The sequence below is a fragment of the Talpa europaea genome (genome assembly GCF_964194135.1).
Source record: "Talpa europaea genome assembly, chromosome: 5".
NCBI lineage: Eukaryota > Metazoa > Chordata > Mammalia > Eulipotyphla > Talpidae > Talpa > Talpa europaea.
The window spans coordinates 97855877-97874185 of NC_140071.1; the positions used below are offsets into that span (position 1 = coordinate 97855877).

The 18309-nt window shown below is 40.2% G+C and overlaps 1 protein-coding gene across 1 annotated transcript in view; it reads right to left on the reverse strand.

Annotated features, from left to right (window-relative positions):
* Positions 1-3424: 3424 nt before the first annotated feature.
* The window catches only part of FRAS1 (Fraser extracellular matrix complex subunit 1), a gene marked incomplete at its 3' end in the record, with an annotated part of 442801 nt that continues 427916 nt past the window's right edge, over positions 3425-18309 (reverse strand). Inside the window, exons 68-74 of the mRNA XM_084232972.1 lie at positions 16644-16751; positions 15225-15384; positions 11750-11866; positions 8844-9010; positions 6655-6860; positions 5097-5243; positions 3425-4018 (exon numbers count right to left, since the gene is read on the reverse strand). Of these exons, the coding sequence (XP_084089098.1) occupies positions 3425-4018; positions 5097-5243; positions 6655-6860; positions 8844-9010; positions 11750-11866; positions 15225-15384; positions 16644-16751 (1499 nt within the window). The remainder of the gene's footprint in view (positions 4019-5096; positions 5244-6654; positions 6861-8843; positions 9011-11749; positions 11867-15224; positions 15385-16643; positions 16752-18309) is intronic.

Sequence of the window (18309 nt, forward strand, 5' to 3'; positions counted from 1 at the left end):
TGGCAATGTCTAAATGAGATGAATAACCAAAAAAGAGCATAAGAAAGCACAACCAGATGGTGGTCATTTATTAATACAAATTTATATAGTGGCATTTGCTATTGGAGAAATCAGAAATTCATAACACACAAACTGCAACTGGAAATACAAAAATCATTTCAAAGTCAAGAAATCAGGTTGACAGCACCACAAATGTTTCACTCAGTCTGAGCAGGTGTGTAGTATCCAAGGGTAACGAATACCTAGAGGACATGAGACTGTGCAAACATAGTCTGATACTATTTCCACATCCAAATACAGGAATCTGCAGGGGTCCTCCAGAAGTCCTGGGGCAATAAAAGGGCAGCTTGGCAGGAAAAAAAAGGTGCAGATTCTTTTTCTTTCAATCTCCACAGCCAACATGTGATAGCAACTAGCAACCCCTGAGGGGTTTTTGTTCCTTCTCACCTAAAGGCATGGTATAAAAGGTTAGTAAAACACACACAGGCATTAGTGAGCCAGTTAGAGAAAGTGAAAGCAGAACTGTGAATGAGACATAATCCTACATCATGAAATTGAACAAAGTAAGATATTCTCAGTATAGTCTCCCTCCAAATCATCAAATTATCTGATCCTTAATACAAAATACAAAACATAAATGAAATGAAAAATTCTGTGTCAAAGGAGTAAATCTCAATTTCATATCTTAGCAATTTCTTTTAATAAGTGTGCATTCAATAGAAAAGTACTGTCATTCAATAAAGCGTGTGCAGTGCGGGGCGGAGGGGAGGGTGGACAGAAAGGAAGTTGTGGGAATATTCCAAGAGTTTCTTTTTGCATACATCAGTCACTGTTCATGGTCCTCCTGAATGTGGCCCTGGCATGGAAAGTACACGGAGGCTGCTAAGAGCACCGAGAACACTGCCTCCATTCCTTCCCATGCTAGCCTTATCCTGCCCCCGTCTGCACACTCTTCCTGAGCACATGTCCTATTCAGTAGTAAAGGAAGGGATATGCAATAGTAGTCGAGCAAACGGAAATGTGCTGCTTTAACGGGTGAGCATCCTGGCACTGGGAGCGGTCATAAATAACAGGTCACATCAAAAGATGCTGCACAGAAGCCTGACTTTCTGTGCATGCAGATTTAGCATTAACCATCTAGATTGTTCTGGAGAAGATTCTCTGCCTGCCAGCTGAGCTCTCCAACCATAAGACAGCAATTCTTCTTGTTCACGAGGCTTCTTGTTCACGAGGTGTGGGGGGCGGGTGAGAGGATTCACCAGAGAGAGTGGGGAGCAGAACGGGCAGATCTACTGAAATACACCACTGAGGGGAGCAGCGGGAGAGGCAGGAGAGGTCTGCTGAGCCATGTAGGTCAGCTCCCTGGCTGGGGACCAAACTTATGCTGCAGTGGCTGGCAATAGCTTTACAGTGCTGACTTTAACCCCTGCGCCACCAGGGAGGCCCCCTGACACAGCAGGTCTGCCCCAATTACCCAAGCTGATCTCAAGTAGCACCTGATCAGCCATGAGTTTTGTTTCTGGGCTCACCCACCCCAATCCATCCTCTCCTCAAAACATCATACTCATCTCAGATGCTAAGTCAGACTTTCCTCTAAATGGGCAGCTTTGGGGGCTGGTTCAGAGCCTCACCTCCTGCCAATACATTATGATGACTTTTCTGTTCACTCCTTCATATCACGTGAGATTGCTGCCTATGTAAATTGGTGTTAGTTTTAGTGAGAAAATTAATTCACAATCCAAACAGAAACAGCTTTTTTTCTACTTGCCCATCTGATATTGCTACTATTCTCTCTCAGCTCCCTTTCCTAAATTTATTTCTCTATCACGCACCCATAACAATATTCATTTTTTCAACCAACAAATATTTTGGGAGTGCTTGTTATGTGCAAGGCATGGCTGAAGGGAGAGACACCTAAAACCTTTCACAGTTCATTCTTTCTAGTTTTTAGTATCAAAGTGTTTCCACTTTGTAAAGTTCTCAAAGCTCTTGTGTCATCATCATACAAACGTCATCCACATGAATGCTCTGGTTCTTGCCCAGTGATAACGGTGTGCTAGGCTGACCGGGAAGAGAATGTACCTCGAATTCAAAACAACATGACACGCGTGCTTATGTTTTGGCCAATAAGGCAGAAGCAAAAAAGAAACACAAAAGCAAGCTCTGTGTACACTACTTAAAAAATGGTTAGGCTCTTTGAACACTAAATCATTTCAAGCCATGTTTTGATGGCCTTGTCATGTGCAGATATGGAAAATAAGTGCCTGAGCTACCAGAAAAGAACTCCCCAAAAGAAAAATCCCTGAAATACTGTACCAGGAATGGTGTCTTATCTGCTGTGAGTACTAGTACTTTGTCTGCTTTGAATGCTAGCACTTCCTCTGCTGTGAGTACTAGCTGGCATCTTTTAACTCACATTATACTATGACCTGGCTTTCTCCTAACTTGTTTTATTCAAATGAGTCACTTACTATTCTGAAACACTAGCAAAATAAAACCTCCATAGCTAGCAAAGCATACAGGCTGGTCTATTATTGGACCTGGCAGAGCCTGGCAGGCAAGCGTAGAGGACTTTTTAGCATCCATGGAAATGCTGAATAAAAAGGCTATGGTGCCTGGATGGTGTTTGGAGCATCCTTTGCCAGGGAGGATGTCCTGGTTCATCCCTGGTACAGTGACTTCTGGGCTTCAGGTCAGGTGAGTTGCTAATGTGATCTAAGCTGCTTGCCAGGCCTCTCCTTTCTCCCAGGTTTCATTCTATCCCTTTATCAGGGCATTCTCCGTGAGACCGATATCTGACAGGAGAGGCCCACATTTCTCCCTTGAGATGCAGATAAGTGCTCTATCCAGAGGACTTTGAGACCCCAGTTGAGAGGGCTCTGGAAATGCAAGTACAACTGGAGGCCACAGATCACAGACTGACATGGAGATGCAATGAGCAGATCTGATACTAGTGCTGAAAGCAGGTTTCTGAATGCAAGCTGGATGTTAGCAACTTGAATTCTGCTGTTCGGAGTCCCAAGAAAAGCCCAGGATGCAACTGGTGGTGGGGGACCAACCTTGAAGCCCACTCACTTTCAGAGATTGGCCAGTGCACACCCAGCCCTCTGGGCCCCATGGGAAAATCTGTCTGATTCCTGCCCTCCCACTGCCATGCTTCTTTCTAAGATTGGCCTTATGGAATGAGCAGTGCATTGCTGCTGAGACTATTCAAGGACTCACAAAAATGACTCTAAAACTTGGGGGGTCTCAGTGGTTCTTTGCTTAATGAGGTAGCTCAGTTGTGAGTTGATGCATGTGATGTGTGCTTTCTGCCACTCAAAGCTATAGTTTTCCCTTTTTAATCTGCAGGATTATAAAAATACCAGTATCTCCCTGTTTTATAAAAATGATTTTAGAAAAAAATACGTGTGGGTCTCCTCCATTAAACTTCTGTTCCGTCTTGTAAATTGTTGTGGACTCTGACCTCCAGATTCAATTTTTTGACCTTAGCACCTTTGAAAGCATAGGCGCCCTCTGGCTCACTCAGTATGTTGACGTTGCGCACAGTGCAGTATTGTCTGTTCACATTCTTCTCCACCCTGTCAGGGCTCCTCTTGGGCACTTCCACTTTGGTGTTCAGAGGGTATTCCTCCAAAATGTCCTCTGTGGGCGTTTTACTCTTCTGTGTCTGGCATTTTCTGGTGATGAAACAGGCCACCAGAAACAGCAGGAGCAGAAGCATGATAGCAGCCAGGGCGCTGCCTATGGATGCCCCCGTCTGGGATAGAGAAGCAGCGACAACTGGCTCCTGCATGTCCAGATTCAGGGATTTCATGTTGGTGCCATTCTTGACCTGGTCCCCTTCATTGTCATAGATGAGGGAATCGTCGAGGGTCAGCTGGCCGCTGGGGTCCACCAGGTCCCTTCGGTTTCGCCTCAGAAGGGCTGTGAGTGAGCGTTGGACCCGGGGCCCTGATATGGTGTCAGGGCCAATAATGTAGATGACCTGTAGGTACCACTGGTGCCCTGCTTCCACCTGCAGGAGGAAGAAAACAGGTGACAAGCAGAACAGGTCACTGCTGCCCAGGAACTATCTCTGAAGAGACATTCGCCACCACAAGCCTTGATAAATAATTTCAAGAGAAGCGTTAGCAAAGGTGCCCACTAATAGGTAGAGCACTGAACCATATTTTGGGTATTATTTTATTTCCAATAAGGTGATCAGGGGCCAGATAGTCACATTCTTTTCTGCTTCCCTATCTGTGTTTGGAATAGCCCTAAGCATTTATATTTTATGATCTTTTAAGTGAAAAGAATGCTTCTGATTTGTTGGTCTTTAAGGATATCAATGAAGAAATGGCATTAATAACCACATTCATTCCCAGGGACTGTCAACTGCTTGTGCTAATTTAATCTTCATTGACAAACTTCAGTTAAATAATCAACCAGCAAATATTCACTAGATACCTACTCTCTGCATAACATATTGACAAATATTTGCTAAGTCTGAATACTTCCTGTGTCACCTACTTAGCAGTTATGTCACGATTATTTTATTTCCATCTCATCTACTCCCATTGAAATCCTCTGTGGGTTTGAACTAACTTCCAAAGAATAGTTTGAAATCTAAGGTCACAGATCACTATTTAGAGACAGAAAAAAAGTAGAATTTGATCTTGGAAGTTGACATTTATTGCTGGGACTTAGAATATTTTTGCTTGTCAGACACTAGTCACTCTTGTCATTCTAAACTGCTATATTGTAGTTATGGTTTTGTTAAATGTCTTTGACATGCTTGTAAAAATTAGCTGGTGCAGCAGAGTCAGAAAGGCAGGCAGTGTAAAAATTCAGGGAAAACTAGAGTATCGGATATATCCCTGATGCACACAGTGACAATAGATTAGATGTAAATTAAAGAATTTTATCACTCTGTTAGTCTTTTGGGGATAGAAGTGAAAGTTGGGGCAAATGATAAATCTTAAAAGTATAAAGAAAAATCTGCCATCATGAATATTATAAAGAGAAACTGATAGTCCAGAGATAACCATGTCCTCTGCTTTGGGATCTTTAAAGTGGCCTTGGTGCTGTGTTTCTGTTCTTCAAACCACACTCACCTTATAGAGTGCATCGACCTTCAGAGTAAATCCATCCACACCTGGCATGCTACTGACTACTTGGAAATCAGGCAACTCAGAAGCAAAATGGGCCTCAAAGGGCACGTCGTGGAAGTACTTATCAGTGACCTCTGGCTGACTGCGGTCCTAGAATTTCAGAAAAAAGAAACACAAGATTTAGAGATGGAACCATTCTAGTGGCTGCTTGCAGCCACTGGGAGGATAAGGTGCTCTCACTCCTGCTCTGGGTTGGGTTGGGAGAACATGTGTGGCCAAGTCTTCTCCTAGAGTTGACTTCTGCTTCTGGGAACCTACTGGCCTCTTTGGAGGATACTTGGTGGCCAGGTGATATGGAAACATAGAGTGGGATAGCATAGACAGATTATTCTCAAACTGTTTGGTCTTAGGACTTTTTACACACTTGAAATTCAAGCATCCCCAAAGTCTTTTATTTATGTGTTTTATATCTAACAATATTGACTGCATTGAAATTAATATTGAAAAAAATTTTTTTAAAGATTTATTTATTTATACAAGAACTGGGGTACAGGTCAGAGGTGCGGGAAGGTGAGAGAATTCACCAGAGACAGAGCGGGGAGCAGAACAGGCAGATAGACTGAAAACACTGCTGAGGGGAGCAGTGGGTGAGACAGAAGAGGTCTGCCATGCCATGTGGGCATGTCCCTGGCCGGCTGGGAATCAACTTGCACTGCAGAGGCTGCGGACAGCTCCACAGCGCTGCACTCAATCCACTGCACCACTGGGGAGGCCCCAATATTGAAAAAATTTTAAAGATACTTATTACTATTCACTTTTAAATGGCAATGAAAAGCTCACTACATGTTAACAGAAGTAATGTATTTGTTAGTGAAAATATCAAAAGTCATCCCACCTCCCAAAAAGAGAGCTGGCATTGTTGTTGTTTTTCCAATTTTTGGAAAAGAACTAGGTTCTCATGATTTCCATATCCAATCAGTTGTAATATGTTGTTTAGACTGAAATATATGAAGAAAATCTGGTCTTACATAGCTATGTAGTTGGAAAAGAGAGGAATATTTTAATAACTTTTCCAGAAAATTGTGTATATTCTTTTTTGATACTGGATCAAAGCTTGGTAATAGTGTTTTTTAAAGATTGGTTACAATGTGGAATATGAAACTATATCAATAAATGTTTGATATTCTCTATATTCATGAGGGAATGAATATAAAAAGGCAAACATCTTTACATTACTATGGAAGTAGTTCTGAAGTTGAGGACTGCCTGAAGAATATGGAAGGCATTCTGGGGTATCTGGGCTGTACTCTGAGAATCACAAGGCTAGACTTTCTTCTTTCTTGGGTATCAATAACAGCCTGTCTTGCTACCCACACATACCATCACATTTGGTAATGTGTACTAGTATTCACATGTTAAGAGAAAAACAACCAGCACAATAGCCATAACAGAAATGTCTATAGAAAACCATCTGGAATGGGCTGCTATCTGATGTAGGCAGGACACATAGCTGAGGAAATCCACTGGTACATCAACTTTTTAACACTAACATTTCACGTACCAGCAGCAGGAATCTGTGTTTTAGGTGCTTGTTTGGTTGAATACATCCATACTGTGGCCCTTCATTGTAGATTGTACCCGTGGGATCAAAGAAAGGCACATAGCCATCCTTGCCAGTACAGAGATAGACTTTCTCCAGCTGGAGTTTGTAAGCAGAATTAAGGTTTTGTTCTGGATTCCAAAGTACTCGGCCATAAAGGATTTGACCTAAAAAGATGAAGAGGCATTAATTAGGTCAGTTTTTAAGATTAAAGAGAAAGAAATGTCAAGGGCACAAAGGATTTCACATTCTGCCTCAGAGGCAAAAGTACCTTGCTATGAAGAGCTCTATGATGCCACATGCCTCTAAATGAATGAACATTCATTTACTTATTCCTTCTTTTGTTCAATTGCCATTAAATATTTAAGGTGTGCCAAGAACTGCTATGTGCAAAGGATACAAAGGTGACTGAGATGTAGCTCAGAACAGAAATAAAACAAAGAAATTGCTAAAAATACCTAACAAACTCCTTTTTGCTAGGTACTGTGCGAGCACTAAGAATTCATGTAGTGCTCACAATTTTATAGATGAGGAAATCAAGACACAAAGTGTTTAACTGATTCACTGAGGGTCACAAAACTCTTAAGTGGTGAGAGTAGGATTCAAAGTCAAGTTACTTGGTCTCTAAACCCCACATTATTAACCAAAGCAACACTATACTGTTGTTTCACAGTAGAAAGAGGTATGGAATACTAAATAAGCACATAGCTGAGCCTTGGGAGAGGTACAAAAGGATTTCAAGAGGAGACAATATTTGAGGAGTATCCTGAAACATGAGCAGGCATTTGATAGAGCACTTGAGGTGGGAAGGAGGAAGGGAGGTGAAAGAAAGTTCATGTACAAATTACCAAATGCTGGAAAAATATTGGCCCTGGTATAGTTACTGGTTTTTTTGGTACTTTTTTGGCACCAAGTTCATTACTTGCATTCCCTTATCCAAACCTCCCAGGAGTCCAATAATTAAGTTCATTTATCCCTATTTAAAATAACTTGTCCAAATTTTCATATCTGTGACGTGAGGGGAAGAGGATTTGAATACAATCCATCTGACTCCAAATGTTCATCCACCTAGAGAATTTACAATGTGGCACTGAGTAAGTTTGTGTAAGTGGGGGAAGGATGTGTGAGGCTGTAGCAGGAGAGACTCTCAGGATAACAGACAAACAGTGCAGAGGGTTCTGGACTTCAGTATATATTTAACAGGAAACACTGAAAGGTTTTAAACAGGGGCATAATATAAACACAACTGGGATTTAAAAATATGGAGAGTGGAATAAAGACAGACTAGAGTCACAAAGACCAGAAAGGGAACTATTTTAATCTTTTGATGAAGGGCATGTATCTAAAACATAGCTGTGAGGCAAAGGGATGAATATATGAAATGTTTATAGGTCAGAGCCCATTCATCTTAATGATAGATAGGACAGAGGTGGTGAAGGAGAAGTTGAGGATAACTCCAGGGCCTCCTAGAGTGCGGTGATGCAGACAAAGGGGCAGTAGATGTAGGAGGAGCATTTTTGGAGAGAGATCAGTCCATTCTATACATATCTAGGTGACATCCTGAAAACTTTGTCAATAGTTTCAGATCCACATATAGAAATGTGGAAGTGAATCTCAGGAGAGGTCAAAGCTAAGGTCAAATGAGATGGAACGGATGTGGAGGAGTAGAAGTACAGGGAGTTCAGAGCAAAGGGAGCATAGATGTGAGAACAGAAAGAGCCGAACATGGAACCTGGGGACAATAACCCAGATGGGACAGTGGGAGGAGATCCAGGAGTGAGAAGTAGTCAGAGAGGAAAGATGGTGTCAGGTGAGGCTGGTACAAAGGAAATCAAACATGAGAAAAAGTATAAAAAAAAAAAAATTCATGAATTTGGTGTTATTAACAAGAGAGAGCACTGAGTCACAGATACTGCCTGAGGTATCTGGATGGAGGTGTGACTGTGAAGAATCATTACAGTGCTAATTGTGTGATCTTATTTTGATACATGAAGGAAGAACATGGGTCTGCCTCTTGACCAAAAATCGGCTGCACTGGAAGCAGCCCCAGAGCAATCTTCGCTGGGGAGTTGACTGAAAACTAAAGAGCAGCCTCACCCAAATGTTTCTCACCTCCACCACAGGCTCTGCAGGTGAAGAAAACAACTTACCTTTTGAGAAGGCACCTTTGTAGTCCATTTCTGCCAGTGACATATCAGATGTGTTGGGATCCATTAGGAACACCTTCTCATTATTGCAGAGCTGAAATTCAGTGTTGAGTGAATATACGACTGGTACTGGGCGGTTGGTCTGCTGGAACGCAATGGGTATCAGGAATCTAAATTCGGGAGACATAAGAACTATTTAGGAGCAGGGTCAATTTTACATGTGTAATTTAAGCTGTTGTTCCTTTCCCATCCTTCTCAGGATTGTGACAAGCCTTTTGTTGTAGGTATTAAATATTTCCTGAATAAAAAGGTGATGTAGGAGAGGGATTTTATGACTTCGATCATTATGAGATAATGTGTTCTTTTGAACAGGAATAAGCTAATATATCTTTAGAACTCTTTAATATTCTTTACTTTCTTTCATGCTTTTATTCTAAGTCTCCCCAAATTTCCAGACTTTGACATGGATATTTTTCTGGAACACTCTCTCATCTACTGTCTACGCTCCTTTGCTTAGTAAAGTCTTATCCTTCAGATTGCAACTCAAGCTCCACTTTTCTCTGGGAAGCATATCCTTTTTTCCTTCCTTCCAGGCTAAGTTAGATTCCTTCTCATTTGTTCTCATTACACTGCTCTTTTCTTTCATAGTACCTATCATGGTTTGAGAATTTATTTCAATATGGAACTTATTATCTGATTGAAGTCTACTTCACCCATTACATGTTCCATAGAGTCACCATTGTAGCTTCAAAGCCAGTCAAGCTCCTGACAAACATATTTGTTAACTAGCAATGCATGGGTTATAATTTTATTGCATTATTCTTCAAATAGAATCTGTTTGCCCACTCCTTACTTTTAATGAAGTTGCTTCAGTGGGGCTTCATTAAAAGGTGTGAGGGTATGATATAGGAGGAACTTGGGGTATGGAAGAAGTCCAGACAAGCCAGAACCAGAATATCTTTGATATAACTGTTAGTTACACTAAGGGTTCATTTATATGATTGAGAGAAATAGATTTTTCTTGTTGATACCAGTGTTACAAGAATCCACATAGTACTAGATACAAATAACACCCCATAGATATTAACTGATTAAATAGAATGAATAATGGACTTGAGATGATGATTATTTATAAGGTTATAATATATGTCAGATCTTACATAAATAGGCAAAATATGAGCCTATCCTTTTTGAATTAAGTCTGAATTCCTGATCAGTATTGATTGTTTTTTTGTGTTGTGGCTCTGCTGCATGTAGCCAGGGAGATGATCAAATGCAAGGCTGGGCCAGGGAAAAGTCACCCTGGAATGATGGGAAATCTATAAGTAATGATCTCTCTTATGTAAGGCAAAGACATTCAAGCCTGAAGCTTCAGTATCCTCTTCCCCCTGTAGCCTCCAACACACACAGAGCCAGACCTAGGTATATGCTGGTGTCCTTTCTATCTTTTTTTTCCATTTTCAAACCACTATTCCTTTGTCCTCTTAAAAAAAAATCCAGCACCCATCTTGGAGAAACTCTTTTCATGCAAGTACCTTAAAAGACACATGCAGTATTTTTTGTAATAGAAAGAATTTGGAATTCTATGCCAAAGAGAGTAATCAAATAAACTGTGGAATGCTACAAAGAATACCTTAGTGCTACACAAACCAACAGAGGTATTGATTCTCTTATGAATCAACAAATGATTCATTGAGCCAAAAAAAAAAAAAAGAAAAAAGCTGCTAAGAGAATTCACGCAGTAAGAAATCTTTATATAGAATTCAGAAACATGCAAACCCATGTGGAAATAAATATGAAATGAATCATAAGCCAAAACAAGGGATGATAATTCAAGTGTCAGGCTAGTGGCTACTTTAGTGGGGAGGGAGAAGGGAGTACACCTGAAAGAGGTCACTGAGAGTCTTCAGAAGGTACAGGTAATGTTCTATTTCTTTTTTTTTTCTTCGACTCTAAATTTTATTCATTATAAAATGGAGATAACAGTACCAATCTTGTGGAGGATCACTGTAATGAGAATTCAACTTTAAGGGCTCAGGACAGAACTCAGCAATAGTCTGCATCCCACACAGGGCCATTAATATCATTGTTGGCTATTATTACTCATTTTCTCATCAGTTTCATAGCCCAGAGGCTGCACAGTTCACTGCAGTTATTTCATATTAGGCAATATTCTATTTCTTGAAGTTTTCTGTATTTACTATATATGCTCTTTTGAATATCTGAAGTATTTCATCGTTAAAAATTTTAAGACATCAATAAAAACTCCCCGATATATCTCATCAGTTTATCTGCCCTCTGATAGTGTAGTCAAACACCAGTTTCCTGATTTCTATTTTAAAACGAGGATACACAGAAACAAACCTCCAGCAGACAGAGAAAGAATCTGGGAGCCACCAGTAAAGCTCCTAAAGCCTGTGTCCACAGCATTGTCATCAATGATTCAATACATAATCCTGTTTGAGGCATATTTCTGTTTAAAGACATCGTATTTAATATATGTTGATGACTCATTGACATAGAACTTAAGGGAACGGCACAAAAAATCTGCGTGACTGCAGTTGTCTACTAGTCCATAAGCCCTTCTTGTACTTAGAACACTAGACAGCAACTCAGCGCTAGGCTTGCAAGAAGGCATTTTGAACAGCAAAATCACTAACAAAAGTACAAAAACACAAAAGACATGGCACTAAATAGATTGTGTAAAAGATACTTATTTACAGCATGAGAGCGGGAAGATGACAGAGTGTGACCTTGTTCAACTTCAGTTGGGAATGTGAGTCTCAGTTGACTTGATTTTTCTACTCTGTGTGTCTGCAAATGACCACATAATGGTCATTCTGATTTTGGAGTCAGAAGTAAATTTGAGTGGGTTGATTCAGTAATAAGGAGGGACTGTATTTTTCTACCTTTCTGGAGCATGTGCGGTGCAGGCCAAAGGCTTCTCTCCTGCGTCAACCCATGGTTGTGTGGGCTGCACGGTGCAAGGGATCAGGTAGATGGTGTACTCCCCCGAGTAGTCCTTCCTGGAAACAAGCAACAGCACACTGAGGTTAGAGGAAACAGTTCATAGATGCTTTAATTACCCAGAAACACACTGACTTCTTTAAACATTTTTCAGAGGGTATTTGTGGCCAACAACTTTAAGGGACTGCAAACACAATTTTCAAGAATTCATCACAGATTATTCTAACCTTCAGAGCATTAGCCGGGATATCGAATAGGGCTCCTTTCTTTTGTTCAAGTCCTTTTCATATTAAAGCTGAGAAAGACGCATTATTTATAAAAACCTAAAGTGCTCCAGTAAAGACAAAACAAAACTGGCCATTTCCTTTAGGTTTCCAAGAAGGTTGTTTGACAATATCTATTTACTGTGTCTTGTTGACTGACACCCAGTGCAATGCCTTCTTCGTTGCAAACACTTTCATTTATTAAGTGATGGCTGTGTCATTTGCTGCTCTGACAAAGGAGGTAGCAGATGCTTCACTATTAATGGTATCACCTCATTTCTTTGTCCAAAACTCTACAGCCTCAGTCCTATTTGAAGTTGAAGAGCAATGTCTACTCACTGGGAACCTCCTGCTAGTGATGGGTCATGGCACCAAGGGTACAGAGCACAGGTACCCTCACCTACTTCATTTCCCACACTTTTCACTGAGGAGCAGCCCCTGCCCTGGCAGGTGCATGGAAGGCAGCCAGAGAGCCAGAAGCTTCAGGAAGATTCTTCCAGGGCTTTGGGAGGCTGCCAGCCATTGAATGGAGAGTGCAGGACTGTGAATCTTAATTATAACTGTTGAGCAATCTGTAAATCGTTCTCACATCTGCTGTGTTGGTTCTGTGACCACTTCTTGGATATTATTTATGTCTATTAAGAAAGTAATAGCACAGATTTGGAATAAATGAATGAATAAATAAATATATGAAATGTTTATGACACTTCCTGGGGTGAATTTAGTGGGCTGGTGAAGATTGGAAACTGGGAGATAGTCTGACTGATCCTGATGTGGCTTTGCCTCCACCACAGTTTGTGACATTAGACAAAGTATGCAAAGTTCAGGGCTTGTTTCTAAGCCCACTCCCATGCTGATCATCCCTAGGTCTTATGTCTGTGATTTTCCTACATAGTCCTGATCTTTCTCCAAAGTTTGAGTCATCAGAAAATTAAACTTTGTGGCCACATTTGAATGACGTGAAAACTGACATTGTGTGATGTGAGCAGTGACTCTTAATGAATTGAAATGTTCAATTAGGCTGAACTATCCATGCTTGACCCTTACTTTCAAAGCGTCAGGCCTGATCATGTGGCCCCACTGTACTGGAGGCAAAGCCAAGGGCCACACATGGCCTGACCCGCAACCTTTGACTTCTTTGCCCTTTTCACCCATTTCCCTCCTCCTGGTTCACTCCACCCCAGCAACATGGACTCCTTGTTGCTCCCAGAATGAGAAAGGTCCCATTTCAGGCACTTGGCGGGAACCTTTCTCCGATAATCTGCGTAGAACTCCCTCGCCTCCTTTAACTATTTGCTCAAATGTACCTTCTTAATGAGGCCCAACTCTGAACATTCTAATTAAACTTACAATGTCCCCCACACTCCTGATCCCCTCTTACTCTGCTCTATATCTTTTATTTTTCCATAGCACTCATCATCTTCTAACAAGTATAATAGGTTTGATTATAGTTATTTATTATGTCTACTGTTTTGGGACTCCTTACTCTAAGTGCTGTGTGCAAAGATCTTTGCTTTGCTCAATGATATATTCCAAGTCCCCAGAACCTTCCCTGACACCTAGTAAATGCATGATAAATATTTATTGAATAAATGAACAAATGAATGCAGAAAAAACTGCATAGTCACTCAAGCCCACATTTCTTCTGTCCCCAGAAAAATACTATTTAGGTAGATTTCCTCATTATCCCTGCAAATACGCAAAATGCAGATCTTTAATCTTATAGTTCTTCTCCCCTCCTTTTCTAAAAATAGACATTTCCTACTTGTACATGGAGCACCAGGAAGACTTGTACTGCTTCCAGCCAATGCTAGGGGGTCTGCTCTCTGAACAACTATGGTCTTGGTGTTCTCTACAGCTCACAGTGCTTGGATTTCTTCTTCACTTTGCAATTTATTTATGCTTTTTTCCCCCTTTACCTCAAATGTATGCTCCTATAGGATGTACCATGTGCTCAAACCTGTAGTTCTTGGAATTCAGAATGAATCCTTTTACCTTTGGGAACTTCAAGATCTAGTAGAAAATGGAACTCTACTTAGAGCATTATGATAATAAGAGCTGTGTTACAGAAGCTCCAAGAAAGTGAGAATGAGGAAAAGGTTGCTTCTTGCACCGGAGACTTAGGGGAGGTGCAGACCACTCAGAGGGGTCAGTGTTGGAGTTGGTTTCAGAGTTCAAGTTTTGCCAAAAAAAAAAAAAAAAAAAAAGAGCACATGGAATTGCAAAGGCGTGGAGGTGTGGATGGGCTGGTAGGTTTAGGAATTGGTAAGATATTTAATGGTTGGGTCTGAAATAGGGCAAGATGGGTTTTATATAAGGTTCAGACTTTTGGCAGGTAGCAGGAAGTCAGTAGAGAATTTAAAGAGGAGAGTCTCTCTGTCTATAAATAAGGGCAAAGCACATTTATAATCTCACAGCCCCTAAAGATTATTTTATTATTTATCAATTTCAAAGGAATTATTATGCCAAAAAATACCTGAATCAAGACCAAAAATTTAAATTAATCTTTTAGAAAATAAATGCTAATTATAAGCACAAATAAGATTTTCATGCTAATTAGAGATATTAATTTCATGATCTACAAAATGGGGGTAATATCTATGATTACCTTGTTGCCCCATTATCTTATTATACAATGATAGTTTTAATTTTTTTCCTATTCTTCCTTTTCACAAATGAGATATTTAATGTATTTATCTAATTTCTATTCTACCTCTATAGAGGTATATCTTATAAGATATATGGCCATCATAGGGAGTCCCCTGGAATTAATAACCATAGTGCTTGGATTTGGCTTTGGTTGAGGATATTGGAATAAAATTTTTTTCTGACACTAAGGATTTTAGTTGGACACATTTTCCAGGTTCCCTTGCAGGCAGATGTGCCATGTGACTACATTCAAGCCAATGAATGTGAGTGGAATTGAAGTATATCCAGCTTGGTGTTGCCCTTGGAATAAAGGTATCCATTTCTTATTTATCCATCAGAAGTTGATCTGAGTTACATTTGTTTCTTTCCTTATTTGCCAGAGGCTTGTTTCTATGGAGCCTCATTTTAAAACAGAAATCTAGGCATAAGGAAAAGCCTTATTTCCTAAGCTCCTGAGAACCTGAAACCATTTCAGATCTATCCTTGAACTCTATCCTGTATTCACCTGTTATAAGAGCTTGTGGCTCTCCAGAGCTGATATGGTGAATCAAAAGTCTGAGCACTCCATAGCAGCTGCAGGTCAAATTCAATTCCTCCTAGGTGGTCTGGAGTCAATATGAAAGACTTCACATCAGGGAGGGTGTGGTGCTCCATCACAAATTGTCCTATTCAAGATGAAACACACACACTTATTTGTGAGCTTTATTATACTTGTGGTGAATCCTGTATAAAAGAACTGAGTTAATATTCTGCCATCAAACAACTAAGGTTATAATTACCCTCCTGCCCTGTAGAATATGTCCCATGCTGGTTGGGACAGCATGGCATCTCACCCCCACCCATCATCCTATTTGTGATGCTCATTATGAGCATAAATATTTACCAAAAAATATGAACACTTAGCTTTGAATTCCAATCAACATGTTTCTTGGAGGTAAAAAGGTATTGGTAGTTTACTTTTATAAATAGAAATGTCAACTTTGGATAAAAAAAAAATCTCACAGGGAGCCACTCGGGTCCTTGGTTGGAGAAGATAATTGGAAACATCCTTAAAAACATCCTTGTTACTCAGCAAGTTATCTCTGCTTTTTAAAACTGCAGTAATACAGTGTAATGAATAAGTGAAAATAGGGAGACTCCTCTTGAACTAAATAGGCTAAAGAGATATACAACCAAAATATAATAAATGAAACTTGAGCAGAACCACCTTTCTTTTACATAAGTGGATATAAATATAAATATAAGGGCTTCCCCGATGGCGCAGCGGTTGAGCGCTGGGTTGCGAAGCTGCCTGCAGCCTCTGCAGCGCCAGTTCAATCCCCGGCTGCTCCCCAGCCACTGGAGGAGGGTCCTGCATGGCGCGCAGACCTCTCCTGTCGCCCGCTGCTCCCCTCAGCAGTGTACTTCGGTCCTTCTGCCTGCTCTGCTCCCCACTCTGGCTCTGGTGAATTCTCTCACCCTCCCGCGCTTCTGACTGTACCCAGTGCTTGTGTAAATAAATAAAATAAATAAATAAATCTTTTAAAAATAAATAAATAAATAAATATAAGCAAATATAAAAACAAGTAGAAAAGACATTTGACAAAAATAGAGGACAAATGAATAACATTTGGATATTATTAGATCAATATTAGTACTTAGATGCAATCATGCTATTGTGATGTGAAGAGAATTTCTTTGTTCTCAAGAGATATCTACTGAAATACTTAGAGTAACTTGAAATGAAATCTTCAATTTGTCCTCAAATGACATACCCCTCCCCCAAAATGGGTATACCTATGTGTATGTGTACATTCATGTAACAAAATATAAACAATAGTTCTATTGAAAGAAAAGAATAATGAAAAACAAAGTCAACTATTGTACTATGTTTTTGTCCATGCTAATTAAGTATTAGAGAAAAGAAACCTGGCATTGACATTACCTCTGAATTTGGCGTGGGTCTTGAATTCAATGACGAGCCGGCCATCTTCTCGAATGTAGATTCTTATTATCTGAAGTCTTGCTGAGAGCACACTGTCTGTCTGGATTCCTGGGCAGGGAGATGTTCAGAGACCATCAACATCGGGGCAGGGAGAAGATCTCAGACAGTAACCTACGTGAACTATCCCAGTGCCAGTGCTAAGTGGAGCTGCATGATTATTTGACTATAACTTAGGACAAAGTTATAGTCATTCATATGAACATTGAGACTCTTTAGAGACTTTTCAATTAAAATTGCATGACATTTCATTCTACTTGGCTCTTTTTTACAGTTCTGTTATGCCTGACACAGTCTCTTTAACCTGTGAGTAACACTTAGCTCAGATTCAGGGCCTTAGTTTATAGCCTGGGGAGAGAATGGTTATTAAAACTTCTCACCATCAACTTGACAACCAGATGTGGTTACAACACATCTGTTTCATACCATATTTTCTTTTCTTTCTAAAGATGCCTTTCAGGATTTAACAGAACCACACATATAGTTCTGGTGGCTGCATTTAATATTTAAAATAATGGATAGTTGAAGGCAAGCTTGTATAAATCAGCTCTATATAACTGTAACTTTAATACGGGCAATTGCCTTCATGACACAAATTGAGTTCAGAATGACCAAAAATTAAAGGTAACCAAAGGTAAGGTAAAAATAAAGCAAAAACAAAAAACCCAAAGTTCAAGAAGTTATCTGACCCAGAGTATGGAAACTTCTGTATCTCTTATGAGAAATATAAAGCAAATAAGTAATTTGAGCTTAAACCATTTAACAAAAGAACTGACTGTGCTTTCCCTTACTTGCTATGAGGCCCTATCTAAAAAAAACTTCTTTAGCCCTTTAGTGCCTGCCTCAGATCAAGTAAATCACCACTAGGGAGGTAGAGAGGGAGTGGGAGCAGTCAACGGTAGGGGAAGTGAGTGTGAGGTAATGGCTGAAGTATAGGACACTGTATTTAAATGGAAATAAAGCAAAACCAACTCATACTCACTGAGTGAACACAGGAGAGTCCTGTGATTCATGTGCTAGCAGTGGGAGAAGGGGGTTAGCTGAGTGAGGCATTAGCTCCTAGCTATTACCAATCCAGCCCCTGAGAGGTTTTTCTCAAAGATGGCAGCAAAAGAGACAAGGCTGGGATGAAGTCATGTTAAAATTCAGCATACAGCCCTTGAAGTAAAAGTAGAGTTTAACCTCCCACTTTTAAAAATTCAACAAATGAGCAAACTCTAGGCCAAATGAATAAAATGAGCCAGGTTGCTCACTATCTATTTTTCCATTTCCATGCATTTGATTTGAAGATCCCTTTGCTCCTTAAACAACATGAACTGCATCATCTTTAACTGGAAGAAAATGAACATGATTATAATGCAGAAGACCATACAACCTTCTGATTCCTGATATGCATTTCCAACTCGGGGGACCCCCAGCTAATGGGGAAAAATTTTTCATCCCTGGGGTCTTCCAGCATCCACATATATGACACTACTTTTTATCAAGAACCACAAATTGTAGGCTTTCCCAACTTCAGGAGCCCCCTCTGCGGACAGGACCCAGGATGAGGATGGCAGCTACTGTTAAAAGTCCCTAATTATTTTTTTTTAATTTTGCTTGGGCATAA